The sequence below is a fragment of the Alexandromys fortis genome, unplaced genomic scaffold, assembly GCF_014885135.2.
Source record: "Alexandromys fortis isolate MF-2015 unplaced genomic scaffold, M_Fortis_MF-2015_v1.1 scaffold_92, whole genome shotgun sequence".
Taxonomy (NCBI): Eukaryota; Metazoa; Chordata; class Mammalia; order Rodentia; family Cricetidae; genus Alexandromys; species Alexandromys fortis.
Genome location: NW_026067972.1, coordinates 5,087,834 through 5,104,483, shown reverse-complemented (window position 1 = coordinate 5,104,483; position 16,650 = coordinate 5,087,834). Strand labels below are relative to the sequence as shown.

Below are 16,650 nucleotides of genomic sequence, written 5' to 3'. Positions count from 1 at the left end.
CCATTACCTTTAACTGGCACGTTCTCTCTCCTTAGCCCTCTAATGCATCTCCTGAGACAGCCTTCCTAGACCCCTCGGATCTAAACAGGCCACTCTCTACCTTGCTCACTCCGCCCCTACGGAGGTGTCACCTCATACTCTGCCCTGTGGAGAGACTTAGAGACTTCAGTTGATCCCCCTAGCCTGTCCTCTGCCTGAGATTGTATCCAATCATCGGCTCCCCAGACCTGAGGTCTGGGTAGGAATGCTCACAAGGCAAAGCCCAAGTCCAAGCTGGAGATGATGGTACACCAGCGAGTCAAGTGGGGGACCTCACTAGGATGTCTCAGCTCCACACGAAGATGCAGAGCTAGACTGTCTTCCTCCTGACCCTCGAATACCCCTTTCCTGCAGAGATTTCCTGAGGCCTGCGTATCATCCTAGAGGCCAGCACCCTTCCGTATCCAGAGCAAGACGCCTCATCCCAGCTAGTCCCTGCTGTGCCCAGTCACTCTCTCAGTTGCCCGGGTTACCCTTTGCTCCCAAACCCTTGACCTCAAGGTCTCACTTCAACACCCTCAACAACATCATCCAACCTACTAACCACGCTCTGCTGCCTGCCACTCTCTCAGGACCCACCACAGGTTCTGCCCAGCCACAGGCTGCTTCACCTCCAGAGAGGAGCTGGAGGACAGGGCAGTGACAAGCGTCCAGAAAACACCAGGGGGTGAAGTTGCAGGGTTCTTCAGTCCCTTTACTTCCCAGTCTACACAAGTTGAGTGACTGCCAATGGCACAGAGCGCCCTGGACCCTCGGTTACCTTCCCTGCTAAAGTAAGGGCGCTGGGTCTGCCTCTTCGCCTCTCTTTGGGGCTAATGCAGAGATCCGGGGGAATACAGAAGAAAGGATGAGGAAGGAGGAGCCCTGTGCAGGGCCCCTGGTCCTGAGGTATCTCAACAGAAACCACTTCTCTGCTGGATCTACTCCGTTCTTGCTGAAGCAGGGCAGCCATGAGGGACCTCACTCAGGTCTCCATTTTTCTCAATCCTGCAAAACTTCTAAGACTACCAAGTCCTTCTTAGCCTCCATACCACAGACTGAGATTTCATGCAAAGTCTTCCTAGAGTTCAAAACTACTAAAGTTTCAGGACTCGGAGGACCACGGAGCACCCATTCCTACATCTCATTCTGAACGGTCATGTTTTGCTTGTTTGTTTTTGTTTCTGTTTTTCGTTATCTTTGAGACAGACCCTTGCCGTGCAGCCCACACTGGCTCTGGGCTCACATTCCTGCCTCCACCTGCCCAGTGCTAGGATCACAGGCATGTGCCACTGCATCCCAACTTCTGCGTGCTGTCCTCTGATCCCCACGTGTGTGCCATGGCACTGGTGCACCCCATAAATAAATAAATAAATAAATAAATAAATAAATAAATAAATGTTTTAAAATCAGACTCCCCAGAGCAGCCATCATCCTCAGTAAACAAGCTGATTAGCCAACCTTCAAGGACACCTGGCCCCTATAACCTACTGTGTGCCTGGCTGAGAGGCCAAACTGGTCAAAGACAGTTAACCTTTAACTCTCTAGCGCCATGGCCTCCCGCCATCAAAACGTGTCTGTTAATAAACATTAAACTAGATTTTTTTTTTTTTTTGCTTTCTCCAAAAATTTCTGCCTGAGTTTTTCAGCTGCAAAGGAGCATCCAATAACCTACCCTTCACTGTGATCAAACATAGCCAGACACCAGCTTGATACATCTGCTTGGAGTCCATGTGACACGGGGAAAAAGATGACACCATCAACTCCATAAACCAACAGAGGTGGCAGGCCCACTGCCTCCCGCAGCAAGCTGGCACAGCAACCCACTGAGTTAAACACTTCTGACATCTGTTCCGAAGTATGGGAGCAAGGGAAGGAGGTGAAGCTGACTTCGAGAACCATGAATCATGCCAACTTGGACTACCACTGCACACAGAGGCCAGCTCCAATGCCTGGGGCATAGAGACCCCAGGCCAATCCAACACTGGGCTCACTAAATTTCCTAGGGGCAGATGTTAAGTGATTAGGCATGTATTCGTGACAACAGGCATCCCTTACATGATGCTGAGGAAGAAATGTGCCAGCAGATAGATAATTGAATCAAAGTTCCTGTCATTCTGCTCTCCAGCTCCAGACCACAGCCTGCATGCCTGCACACGCACACAGACACACATACACACACATGCACATTTTCTGATTAAGGTTTTACAGACTCCCAGGGGAGTCTTTTAGTGGACGGAGGCCAGGTTACGGCAGACTGTGCTCTTACACAGAGGTGGCCAGCTCCAATAGCGCAGGTAGCACTGGAGAAGGTATCATCTTTGAAATCCCCAGGAGGCCCTGCTGCTCCTTCATCTCAGGTGCAAGGGCACAAGGGGGATAGTGTATTTCCCTCCACCCTTCATCACCATCTCTCCACAGAGGAGTGTTTCCAGTTCCTGCCCTTTCTCCCCATACGTGCCCTTCACTGCAGAGCAAAGCAGTGGCTGCCCCTCCCCAACCCATCTCTTGTCTCCAAAACCCAAAGAGGAGACATTGTCGCCGAGCTAAGACCATCTACACAGCACCCTGGGGTCCTCTGTTCTCGGGATCCTCTTAAAAGCAGGGAAGCACAGGCCACAGTGGTGTTTCTCACCAAAGGAGTGAAAATGGGTGGAGACCAGCAAGGAAAGAGTCCCAGACAGGAGCTTGTCTGTCTTCCTTGTTTCAGAGAAAGGACAGAGCCTGGGAACTTGGTCCTCTGCAGGTAAGGGCGTTGAGCTGGCACTTTTGCTCACTCTCTATGAGTGCCCCTCGTAGACCCTATTTGGTCCCTCCCTGACAGGGATGCGTAGCCATCTCTTACCTTCATCCCTCTTGCGCTTGTTGGTGTCGGCACTGGGGGACGTGATGCCCAGGATGCCGCTGATGGAGTATGAGGAGCCGGCAGAGTCGGTGCTCACCGACGACACCTGCGTCACCGAGCCTGTTGACACTGTAGAAGGAGAGGGGTGTGGGCCTGTCACAAGGGTGCTCACTAGAAACACGGGGCTGGGTACAACTGCCACAGACCCAGCAGAAAGGAGTGCAAGCACAGAATAAAAAGGGAATTGCTGCTGCCGGGTGGTGGTGGCGCACACCTTTAATTCCAGCACTCGGGAGGCAGAGGCAGGTGGATCTCTGTGAGTTCGAGGCCAGCCTGGTCTACAAGAGCGAGTTCCAGGATAGGCTCCAAAGCTAGAGAAACCCTGTCTCAAAAAACCAAATAAATAAATAAATAAATAAATAAATAAATAAATAAAGGGAATTGCTAAGATCTCTGCCAGTCCAAGGGTGCAGGAGACAGGAGGGCACTGTAGGAGGGCAGCCGGTGCCACCTCCAATGCCAGGAAAAGACCTAGATGCATACTTGAATCACGTTCATCTCTGCTTACATTCCAGCCATGCCTGCATACAGATATTCTCTCTCTCTCTCTCACACACACACAGAGTAAATAATTTATAATAAAAGAATGCCCTCCACCGTGAAATATGGAGAAAGACAACATGTCCCCTCCCACTGCCACCCCGCTTTTCACTTGGCCGTTACAGCACCCCAGAGTGCTACTGATTGTTTTACTGTTCGCCAAACAAGGCGAGTTGGTTTCATATGGTGAAGAGCTTCAAAGTAGTCTAGCTCCGCAGCACTCATAGCTATCCTCAGGTCTAAACTTTCCCTTCCTGGAAGGGGAAACATAGGTGGTGATTTACTGTAGCCAGGGCTAGGTCTCTAAGTCCCAGAGGGAAAAAAAGAGGAGGGACTTAAGCAAGTTTCACAATGACTAGAGTCCAGGGGACCTATGAAGGTTCTCTCTAGCTATGGGCTGTATTTCCACTTAGGAGATGTGGGGGTTCTTCCTCTCTTCATGGAGACTAGTAGACCGCTCTCACACACCTCTCCCTGAGCCGCCAGCTGGAAGCAGATGGAGCCTTTACTCTGCAGAGCAGGGCACGGGTGGAGGAATAAGCCACTTTTCCATGGAGCAGAGGCAGTCTCTGGCTCCAGAGACCTACAGGGTACAAGGCCTTTCTGTTCACATTCAAGCTTGAGTTTAGATCTCCCTTAAGAAACACCAATGCAGAAATTGCTAACTTCCCTTTCCCTTCACCAAAAAAAGAAAAAAAGGCTCCTCAAAATAGATGTATGCAAATCCCATGACCTCTCTGTATTGAGGTGCAAGAACAAAGGAATAAAGAGACCACTTGGTGCGTCAACAGCCACGCGGAAAACAAGGTTGGCTGTGTCCCTGACAGAACGGATGACACTTGGTTACTTATTTTGCAGTCACACTGGGCACAGAGGACTCAGGTTCCAGTTCTGTCTTCACACAGGACTTTAGAGTCGTCACTGAACCTGTGAGCTCCAACTGTCGTTGATGCTCAACAAGTCTGTAAACTGTATGAAGCTGCATACATGTGAGATAAAGTCTTCATAGAAATTTCTGGGGTAAAACAAATCACTCTGCTGAATTACTGTAGAATTATTCCTGTAATGCTACTGAGGGATAGTTTGATTCTTTTTCATGCTATGTGCTCTGAAACAGTTAAAGCCACAAGTGAAATCTCAGTCACAAACACCCCACCACCCACACCCAGGAAGCCCTTCTCAGCCCTGTCTTTCCATCCAGCAGAGAGATGGCCCCTTCCTGCTACTCATGTAGACCTGTTTCCTGGGCTTTGATGTTTTGTTTTTCAAATTCCCTTCCCACATTCTTCCATGGGACTGGAAGCCCTCGAGGACAGGGACTTTTGTCTGGCATTGCTCCCCAACCCCAGGGTTCTCATAGCAAGGGCATAGTAAAGTCTGTCTAATGGCAGTACAGAATGAAGAATGGTTGTGGGCAGCAAGGACTTCTATCTTACCTTCCTTCAAAGAGCCACCCTTGGGGAAATCAGAAATCACAGGGAACACCCATTTTGTATCCCTTCCCCATACAACAAGGCAGAAACTGATGCTCAGAGGTGAGACACTGGTCTAGTTGACTGGGTGAGCTAATGACAGAATTAGAGCAATAAGTCAGGTCTCTGCCAGAAGTTCAGGTTTTTCTTTAAAGAAAGAATGGCAGTGGAGGCTGGAGAGAAGGCTCACTGGCTAAGAGCACTTGCTAAGAGAACTTCCAGAGGACCTGATTTCAGTTCCCAGAACCCGTATCAAATAGCTTGACTGCCTTTAACTCCAGCTCTGAAGGATCCATCACCCTCTTCTGGTCTCCTCAAGGAAGCACACACACATTGCACATACACACCGATTTACCTGGCAATGATAAATGCACTGAATACTGCACAACCTAAGATGCAGTGCTGCAGAATTCTTGGGGTCTGTGGTACCCAAATCGGCAGACGCCTGCTGAATAGCCACCTGCTTCCTTACAGCAGAGCAACTTTCCCCCAGCAACCCAGAAGTATCCCCTTTGTGCCAAGTGGAGAAATGACATCAAGAACTGCCTTGATTATCAATGTCATTTTTAACTCCTCTTAGAAGAGGAAGCAAGAAAAAAGTTTAGACTTTGGAGTGTGACAAGTTAGGAGTCCACCCTTATGAATCATGGTCGCTTAGACTTCCCCTGGGACCTCAGAAACCCCACAGGCAGCCCTCAACAGTTGGCAGCGTACGAGAGAGTGAAGTGAGAGCAAGAGAGGAAAAAAGTTTGGGAAGTTTCGCTACATCTTCACTCAAGACTGCAAGTGCACAAAGAATTGCAGAAGGCTGGTTATAGAAAAAAAAAAACACATTCAAAACTACTTACTGACTAATGATGCAGAAAATGTTATGAATAAGTATCCCTTTCTTGATTTATTACTTTAATTATCTGACATTCTATAGACCCCCATTAGTGGATTTTTTTTGGCTTAGATTTCAATTTTCTGTCTCATGGTGAAAGCTATTTATCATAATAATCAGTAAAATTCAAAACCTTTTAGCGGTATTTATAAAATTCATTTGCCAGGTTCAGCCCTTGGAGAATGACAAAGAGAGAGCATTAGGACGCGTGTGAAGTGTTTTATGCAGAATTATCTGTCCATAAGAATGATTAAAAGTTCTTTAGAATATTTGGAGCCCATTAGATTTTCAAATTTTTTTAAAAAGTTCTTACCTATGCTGTGACTGGAAGCTGGGACTGCCTGGTTGGGGGGCTGCTGTACTTTTGTCCGGATGATCCTGTAGGCAGTTAGGGGGGAAAAAAAGAAAAACAAATGACTATTTACCATTAAGAAGGAAAGAGAGAGACCCTGAGGCTGGGGAGTGGCTGGCTCCCTTGGTAGAGTGCTCACCTAGCGTGAGCAAAGCCTTGGGCTCCATCCCCAGCAAGGATGGAGCTGTGTGTGTTGGTACCACACCCACAGTCCCAGCACTAGGGAGGAGGGGGAGGGAAGGAAATCAGAAGTTCAAAGTTATCCTCAGCTATATAGCAAGTCCAAACCTAGTGTAGCATACATGAGCCCCTATTTAAAAAAAAAAAAAAAAAAAGGAGGAAGTGGTGGAGGAGGAGGGGGAGGAAGAGGAGGAGGAGGAAGAAGAGTGAAAAAGAAATCTTAGCTAGTTATGCAGAGATACAGCAAAGGGGCCGGCTGGGTGGGAGATAATGGCCCCAACTGGGAACTGTGAGTTCTGAGGAGTTTTCTCCCTGGGTGTCTTTGGATAGTTCGCATCACCCCTGAACCCTCGGTGCCTCTCTGTTCAGTTTTTTTTTTTTTATTTTCTTTGTTTTGGTTTGTTAGGTTTTCTGAGGCAGAATCTCATGTAACTCAGGCTAGCCTTAAGCTCCCTATCTACCCAAGGCTATCCTTGAAATCCTGATCTTCCTGACTCTCCTAGGTGCTGGGATTACAGGTGTGCCCTACCACACCTGGCTGAGTGATTCCTTTTCTGAAGAAAGAAGCTGATGTGCTCCTGGTCCAAGTGGGCTGAGCTGGCTCGCAGGTGTGTATCTTCAGCCCCACCAGAGACTCTTCCCCTCACTCGAGCTCAGCTTCCACCTGCAGGACTAAAGAACTGAACCTGTCTGTCCTCTGTCAGGGCTCTCATGTTGCTTTCTTTGCCCTAAAGACTCCACAAATAAGATTAATACACCCACCAGGGAAATTAACTAGAAAGGATGTGCTTGACAAACTCTGTAGAAAGTTTCCAGCTGTGGTCTCTGAGAGACCGAAGATTCCGGTTCCCTGGCCGGAGCAGCCTTCAGGGCCGCCTTAGCAAAGGTGCAAACTGACCACAGAGCACAGAACCCAAGTTCACACCAGAACCACAAAGGATGGAGATGCCCCAGCTACTGCCAAAGATGCAGGAGCAGGTTCAACAGACTGCACACTTGTACAACCAAAACTTTATTCAATTAAAACCCCAAACTTTATAGAAAGGACCCACGCAGCTAGAGCCAGGAGAGTCCCAGTTTGCCTTCCCAGAATCCTTGTTGTGGTTCTGACATGAACCTGACCATGATCCTGAGTGAGTCCGTTTCACTGTGGGCCTCAGCACAACCGGGGAGTTCCCCTAGGTCATTCTCCACTTGTTTAAGTAATCAAATACTCTTCATAAACAATGAAAACCTTGCATGAAGGCTCGCTGTATTTAAGCAGTAAAGGCATTGGTGGCTTCCCTGTGCCCAGAGTCTGGCAACACTGACACCCTGCAGGCGCTTGGGGAACCTTGGTGCAGACTTCCAGCAGGACCCACACCTGGGGCCTCCAGGAGACCAGGGCACATAATAAAATGGTGACTTTCTCAAGAAAAGTGCTGTTCCAAACTATTACTTGGTAGAATTTTACGTCATTATTAAAGTACCGTGTGTTCTTTATAGACTGCTGTTTACATGCCTGTATATGTGTGGATGTTTGTGTGTGCCCATGAATAGTGTGTGAGTATGTGTAAAGGCCAAAAGACAACCTCAGATGTTGTTACGGGGCTAGGCCGGTGGCTCCAGAGATCTGCCTGTGTCTGGTACAATGGAGCTGGGAATATAACTGTGTGTGTGTGTGTGTGTGTGTGTGTGTGTGAGAGAGAGAGAGAGACAGAGAGAGAGAGAGACAGACAGAGAGAGAGAGAGAGAGAGAGAGACAGAGAGACAGAGAGACAGAGAGAGACAGAGAGGAAAAAGATAGACAGACAGAGGACAATTTTCTGGAGTCTGTCCTGTCCTTCACCATATGTGCTCCAAGGATCAAAAATCCTCAGGTTGGCAGCAGGCACCATTGCTGGCTGAGCCATTCCACAGAACTCTACCCAGCTTTTGTAAATGTGGATTCCGAGGAATCAAACTTAGGTCCCTGCTTGCACAGGGCAAGTCCTTCACCTCCTGAGCCATCTCCCCAGCCACAAGCAGACGATGTGGATGACATGGGGACATATAAAGACGATCTCTATCAGACATGGGGCTGCACGCCTGTAATCCCAGCACTTAGGACGATGAGAAACAAGATTGAAAGTTCGAGGCCAGCCTGAACTATATATTGAGACCCCTATCTCAAAAAAACAGGGGGGGAAATCACTGACACTGGATATGTTATTATGCCCACATTCCTGCTGCTGTATGAATTTCCCACCAACAAATCAGAACCAAGCTGTGCACAGTTTCATGTCTTGCATTTTTCACACGGCATTCCACCAGGAACTCTTCACATGCCAAACCATTGCGTCTGCGTCTAAATGCTCATTTTGAGGATGCCCCGGGTTTCCAGCTTCTGCTGAAAGTGGCAGGTGCCTCCCATTAACCTCACTAGATGGCCAGCCCTGCCTGGCCTGACCTTACAGCTTGGCATAGGCACCCAGGGCACTTGGCATCGTTAGCTGATATCTTGGAATAGACTTGTTCATTCGATGCTATAAGCCTAATCATAGAGCATTTGTGTCTTGGCCCCCTTAGTGAAGCCATCTGCCCTTTTCTGATGAGTCAGCTTAAACACCTCCTCAAATGCAGCCAACATGTGCACACATCTGTTTGTCTGTCACAATATTTAAAGTAGTTGTTTCCACTTGGCAAACACAGAATATATAAAACAAAGACCTGGAAGCAATAATTCCTTGACCTCTTGAATTATGTTGCTACCCAACCTAGTTGAGTTTTTATTTTTTTAAGATCACATTGTAAGTGTGTGTGTACGCACGCACACACACACCTCAGAACAATTTGCAGGAGTCACCGCCTTCCCCCTTGTGGGTCGAAGGGATCAAACTCAGGTTGTCAGACTCGGTGACAAGTCACTACCTGCTGAGCCATCCTGCCAGCCTTGATCTAATTTTTCTGTGTGTGTCTACAGATGCAGCAGATGAGTGAGCATTCAGATATGCTAGATATATGTTCAATTTCCTACTGAAGTCCAACATAAATCCCTGCATTTTTATGAAATTTGTCAAGAAACAAAAAATGTACATATTTTCACATTTCTTTTCAAATACCTGTAAACCACTGGCAAAGCATTATGAAAGGCCATAAACCATTAACAGGCCTCTTGCAGCACAGGGAGGAAGCAAACAGACCCCAGAACCAAAGTGCTGGCGCTCAAATCCAGCCTTCAGTTTCTCATCTCCATGACCTGGAGGTTGCTCATCTGAAAAATGGGAGCAAGAATCATTCCTACAGCATGGAATTATTATTATTAGGGCTGAATTAATAAACTGCTGAGATGTGGCCGATCCATATCAAATGTCCAATAAATGTCACATGTCATCATCCTCATTACCGCCTTCATAATGACGAACAAGCAGCTTCAACTTTAAAGCATTCAGATGCTTCCCATTTGCCTAAGGCACAGGGAGCAAGTGTGATACCTCACCCAGGAGGCTGAGGCAGGAGGATTCTGAGCTCAAGGCCAGCCTGGGTGTCATAGTGAGACCATATCTAAATGAACAAGACCCATCCTATAGTGCTAAGCATAAGCATGGCCCAAGATAACACGATGTTAACAGACATACAGACGAGGAGACTGCAGTCCAGCACGCCAGGGTCACACAGCACAGGGCCAGCCCAGACTCCTAGCACCCAGGCCTGAGCACTTTCCCCTGAGCCACATTTGGAGGAAGCGATCCCTCTGCTAACCACATCCTGCATGAGACATAGAAGCTGTTTGGACTCAGAATCCCTTTTTCAGAATCTAAGGGATTTTTACATTATAAGCATTTAAGGATTCCATTTCAGTATCCTTCCTCCCTTTTGAAAAACTAAGTCCCCCCTGACCACATCTGCCATCATCTCTCACACAATTTTACTGGAAGAGATCCTTGCAGCGAATTGGAAAAGGTGAGATGGGGGCTGGGATGTAGCTGGATGCTACGGTTCTCGCCTAGCACACACGTACACAGTGCTGCCTTCAGGCTCCAGGACCACCTGAGTTGGGTGTGATCCCAGTACGCTCAGGTAAAGGTAGAAGGGCCAGAAACTCAAGATCATCTTTGGCTACATAGCAAGTCGAAGGCCGGTGGAGGTTATATGAAACTCTGTCTCAAGAGAGGGGCGAGGGGCTGAGGGGATGAGGAGACAGCTCAGCTATTGGACTGCTTGCCGTGCAAACAAGAGGACCAGAGTTCAGAACCCAGAGAGACTCATGTGAATGCTGGGTGGCCCGTCCACAACTCTAGCCTCAGAAGGTAGAGAACAGAGGATGACCATGACACGATGGCTACTTAGATCGTTAGCAAGCTATGGGTTCAACTGAGAGACCCTGCCTTAGTCAATGAGGTAGAAAACCGAGGATGATTCCTGACATCAAACTCCAACTTCTACACACACACACACACACACACACACACACACACATTGCTAAAGAGGAGAGAGAGAGAAAACCACTGGAGGGACTCCAGCCAGCCTGAGCACGGCCACCATGGCTATCACAGGTTGGGACTGGTTGGCTGTGGGTGTCTTGTACCAAATACTGGTCCCCTCAACCACACTGCTAAAGCTACCATCAACACAGAGATGCACAGGCCCTCAGCTACACTGAGAATCCAAAAGTCTGGGACTAAGCTTTTGGTGTTTCCACAGCCACACTGAAGCCTGCCACCGGCATGAAGAAGGGGAGTGAGGGAACGTCTCAGAAGACTTGCTGCCAAAGTCGAGGTTAAAAAGCAGAAGTAAGACCGGCATGGGGGCGCATGCCTGCAATCCCAGCACTCGGGAGGCCAAGGCAGGTGTATCGGCAGTCGCAGACCTGTCTGGACCACAGGGTGAGCCCCTGCCTCCAACAAACAAAACAAAAATAAATAAAGTAGTTAACAAACTACCACTCAGCAGGCTGCCTCCAGCTCCTGCAGATTGTTTTATTGTTGTTTACTGAATAAATAATAAGTATGTGTAAGCTTTGAGCCTTTCCATAGAAACCTGGCCTGAACCAGTAATGCTGGCCCCACTTTCCCACATGCACACAACCAGCTGGTGCTAAACAGAGCTGGTCTCCCTCACCGGGAATGCCACTTGTCCCAGCACTTGGCCACTAGTTTAGGAGCCACAGAAAAATAAAAGCAGTTCTGCAGTGGACGGCATAGGCTTTCCAGTGAGATTGGGGTCAGGGGTGCATTAGTAAGAGACTGCATCACGTTTGGGGCACTCTCACTGAAGGTGCAGTGAGGAGCCCCCGAGTGGAGCACTGCCAAGAGCTGGGGATCCCAGGGATCGGCAGTCAGCAAAGCATACCGTGATGCCCTGAAATAGGGAAAGGATGGGGGTGTCTCCTCCTGGCCTCCTTCCCACAGGCCTCATCTTATCATTGGTTCTACTCTGGTCTCTGTCTCAATCACTTTTCCCATCTGGGCCTCAGCGCTACACCTGCCACAAGACAACAGTTCTGAGGGGAGATCACAGACAGAGAGGCCATGTGGGGACACAATAACTGGCTACATGTGTGGCCTAAGATACCTAGGAGGTCCCAGAATCTAGCCATGGCCCATCGCCAGCAGCAGAACCTCCAGTAGCACAGTTCTAGACACACAGAATCAGACGTGCCAGGCAGTCCTGGGCCACTCATTCAAGTCCACCCTCCAGGGCCTTTGCCACGTCTGTAACTACTTCTCGCTTTGCTTTACATGTCTCTTTGAAATGATTTACTCTGGACTTATAGGTAGTTTTAAATCACACTTGTTTTTTTATTTCCCTTAGGTGACAGTGCATGTGGAGATCACAGAACAACTCTCAGGAGTTAGTTCTCTCCACCACGTGGCTCCTCAGGCATAGCCACAAACGCCTTTGCCCACTGAGCCATCTCGCTGTCCCTCAGATGGATTCTGTAAGGCTACCAGACCTCCCTACTGTAAGTAGGTAGGAGAAGGCTCGCAGTGTTCCATATGGCACTTAGATTTTCCTAAATCGTGTGACAATGAATTCCACCGCATTCCAGAAGATCAAGCTGGAGCCCTGCTCTGTGCTGGCCTTGAAATGAATTGCCACCATTGATAAGTCTAGATGTTTCTCGTGTGCATGCATCCACACCTGCTTGCACACAGATAGCAGGGTTTTAGACTCTCTGAGGAGTGGAAAGATTCTGGCTCGCACTCCCAGCGGCACTCAGCTGACACTCGGGAGTGGCTGCCACCCACAGGGCTGTGCTGTCTCACCTGCCTCAGTCCCCAGAGCCTCTGGAATCTCACACATCACCTGCGTCCTTCATTAGCCATCTGCCTGCCCCACCCACGGAGGCAATGAAGTTTGTGACTGCCGTGGGGCACCCAGGGTTATTCTGTGGGCCATGTCATTGTGTGTGTGTACCCTACATTGGGAAACATGTGAGCTCCCCAAATCCTGGCCAGGTGTTTGTGCAAGGTTACTCTACAGAGTGGACCAGCTTCTCCACTATTACCTCTATTCCTGCCTCTCCATTCTCCAGTGAGCCCCTGCTGGACACTTCCTGCCTCTTAAGGATCTAAGCGGCATGGTGCCTCAACGTGGGGACGCTGGACTATGTCTAGCTGTGCTGCCAATCACATTTGAAAGCTTAGACCAAAAAAGAGAACATTAAATAGCTCATTAGTTATTTTCATCCTGATCGTACACGGAAATACTTTTTTTTTCTATTCTGGGTTAAGTAAATATAATCACAATTAATTATACATATTTTTTGTTTTTCTTAATATCTACCAGGAAATTTCAAATTGTATCTACTAATAATAGAGTGATAGGTATCAGTAAAATTCACATCTTCCACTAAACTTTCGCTGGAAAGGTGGCTTGGATCTCTGATTTGCCAACTCTCTGTTCTGATAGCAGAATGCTATCATTCTGAAATGCAATTTACTTTTAAAAATAAAAACAATAACCTGGATACTCAGGGAAAAAAATCAGGTTTGTTCTGTGTCCAGGAAATCCTGTAATGAGTCAGGTGTGGAGAACTCGCAACTGTAACCTTTCATAACTCAGAGAAAAAAAAATAGACTCTACCCCCTTCACTCCAGATCCCTGGCCTTGTCCCCTCCTCCTCAGTTCTACCCGCCTGGGCAAATCTAAAAGGATTGCACCCAATTTCTGTCTTCTTCAGCACCTTGCAAGACGGCAGGGCCTCAGTAGGGATTGGGTGGATGAATTAGCAGGACTTAAAAAGCCAGCCCATCCATCCCATGGTGATGCTGGGCATCTGAGCCCACCGTGCTGCCATGGGGACCAGAGGAGACTTCCTCTTTCTTTCAAGAGTGAGTAATTCTCTGTGCTCAGACAGGCTCAGCACTAGCCGCAGTAGGGTGTGACTCTGCAGAAATCGGAATGGTTCAATTCCAGGATGCCCGACTTTTTTCTAATGTGTGTTTTAGAGAACAAATGTCTCTCTGTTCAGCTCACCATTCCATCCCCGACTGTGAGCTTCTCGGTTTAATTGTTTATTTCTTTGGGTTTTTGAGGCAGGATCTCAAGTCTCTCACTTGAACTCTCCATGTCGCCCAAGGATGATGTGAACTCTACTGTAATTCCAGATACTGGGATTACAGACCTGTACCACTACACCAGGTTTAAGAGGAACTAGGGATGTAACTCAGGGCTTCCTGCCCGCAAAAGAAGCAGTCTACCAACTGAGCTACACCCGTTGCTCCTGCCTGCATGCTTACATGGGTCAGAGACTGCACTATCTATAATAGAAAATTACCTTCTCCAGGCAGTGGTACATCTATAAACCCAGCATTCAGGAAGCTGAGACAGGAGGATCATTTCAAGCACATAGCAAGTTCCAGATCAAAGGAAAGGAAGAGAAAGAGAGGGGGAAGAAGGGGAGGGAGAAAGAAAGGAAGGAAAATTTTCTTCTAGAATGTAATTTTCATTTTATGTAGTATTTTATTTTTTGAGTTGGGGGTCTTGCTATGTAGCCCAGGCTGGACTCAAAATCACTGTTTCTCCAGCCTCCAGAGTGCTTGGATTACACAGATGTATTATCACATCTATTCCAAGTCAGAAGTTGATTTTTAAAGCTTTGATTGTATCGGACAATATGCTTTGGATCAGCCTAAGGGAGAGAGAAGAAAGGACACCATGTGAACTCCAGGAAAACACTATTCCTGGCACCATGGTGGAGTAGGCTTTTGTCTCTCCATGGGTGAGAGCTGAGGGTGGGAGCAGGCATCTTTTTGACTCTGAAGCACCTGATATCCCTGAAGACCTACACTAGAATCATTAGAAAACCCACATTAGATTCCTGGGCTCTCAGAAAAACACAACACAACACAACACACACACACACACACATACTCACACTCAGGCTCACACAAGATTTTGCTGAGATCTCACTTCACTTTGGCAGCAGGGTTAGAACAAAGAGCTGCATGTCCCCAGCCCAAAGAGAACTTCGTTTCCCACATCTTGTGCTTCAACCTCTGTCCAAACTGGAGGCTGGACTGTCTGCCTGGGAGCCTCTGAGATGAGTTATCACTCAGACCTGGAGCCCCTGGCAGGGACAGGGTGTTTCTGAAGCCCTGATCAGGGCAGTTTATACTATCTACAGTTTATACTATATGATCTGCACAGGTCCATAGTGAACGGGGTGATGCCAATCACTCCTGGCTCAGAAAACTCAAGTGGCCTAGGTGTTGGCACAGTGTCCTCTCCCTCAGCTGAGAAGTCCTGTCCCTTTTAGAGAGGAGAAAGGTAACAGAGTCCAGCAAGCACCATTGTTCTCCCTGTTCACCTCCCCAAGGAGAACAAGCAGATCTTCAGAGAGGAGGAGCAGAGATCCTTCAGTAGGTCAGCCCCAGCTCACCCTGCCCTCACCTGTTGATGGAGCTGACGCTGGGCACCGTGTCATTGTCACAGACTCGCTCTGCCAGCAGCCGGTCCCTGATCTCCCAGGCAAACATGGTAGGATTTTGGCGTTTATACTCAGCGATTTTTTCGACCACTTTGGGAGTGGCAACCTTTGGTTTGGATCCGCCAATCACCCCCGGCTTGATGCTTCCTGTTTCATAATACCTAGACCCAAGAGAAAAAGGCCACAGTTAGCCATGGGAGCCCAGAAGAAAGGGCCATAGTCAGCCATGGGAGCCTGCAAAGTGGATGAACATTTGAAAGTGTGATTTAAGATGTGCTGAAAATATAAACAGCAAATCAGATTTTTAAATGTAGTACCAAAAGCTATTAAATAGCTCGATAATCTTTTAAATTGTATGTCTTAAAAAATTGTATTTTTGTGTGCATGCATGTGTGCATGTGTGTGCCAAGCTCAGAAAGCAACTCCATCCACCGAGGAGTGCCAGGGATCGGCACCTAGCCACCATGCTTGGCAGCAAGCGCTTGGATCCACTGAGCTACCTGACCGGCCCACTAACCATTTTCATATTGGTTATATGTTGAAATGACAATCTGTACGCATTGGGTTAAAAATAAAATTCATAATTAAAATAAATCATACTAGTTTCACTTTCCTAAGTAGTCTATGAGAAAATTTCAAATGGCTCACATGGCTCATATTACATTTTATAATATAATTATACAAATACATATATTGGACAATGCAACAGCAAGCTACATATTAACAAAATGTTTTCACGTTCATCCACCATTTTACAGATCATTAAAAAATGCAAGTTAGTTTTTCCTCTTCTTCCTCTGAGAGCCCTGAAGCACATACACTGTTTAGGAGGAAAGAATAAGCACCTGGACAATGAGGGGAAGTCCCCTTCTGTGGTAGTGAACATAGCTTTACAGACGTTAGAGTCTGAGTCACAAAGGATTAGGGTACCCAGTCAGGACTCCCTCCTGAACTAAAATTTCCCCAGAAAGGTAGTGTAGACCTCCAGTTTGCTGGCCCTCCCATCCCCAGCACAATGTCCAGAGTTCTCTGAAGACTCTCTACGATTTTTTTTCCAAAAGAGAGAAACAATAACCCTGATATAAAATTAAAGAGTGTTGGATTCCAGCGTTAATGGGACATGTGTATTAGAAATCAAATCCCAAGCAATCAGAAAAACCAACCACGATTCTCGACAGCTCTTCCAGAGGCCTCCCCTGAGGTAAATGGCTGTTTCTAAGGACTTTTCCATGCTATCAGCTTTTCCTCGTTAAGGCCAATAGGATGTCAGGGTTTTACAGCCAAGCCAATAGGATGTCAGGGTTTTACAGCCAAGCCAATAGGATGTCAGGGTTTTACAGCCAAGCCAATAGGATGTCAGGGTTTTACAGCCAAGCCAATAGGATGTCAGGGTTTTACAGCCAAGCC

General features: G+C 47.6%; 1 protein-coding gene across 1 annotated transcript in view; it reads right to left on the bottom strand.

Moving 5' to 3' along the window:
* Pax5 (paired box 5) overlaps window positions 1-16,650 on the bottom strand; it is a 165,591-nt gene that overhangs the window by 138,074 nt on the left and 10,867 nt on the right. Inside the window, exons 3-5 of the mRNA XM_050155905.1 lie at window positions 15,207-15,404; window positions 6,132-6,196; window positions 2,864-2,992 (exon numbers count right to left, since the gene is read on the bottom strand). Coding sequence (XP_050011862.1) covers window positions 2,864-2,992; window positions 6,132-6,196; window positions 15,207-15,404 — 392 coding nt within the window. The remainder of the gene's footprint in view (window positions 1-2,863; window positions 2,993-6,131; window positions 6,197-15,206; window positions 15,405-16,650) is intronic.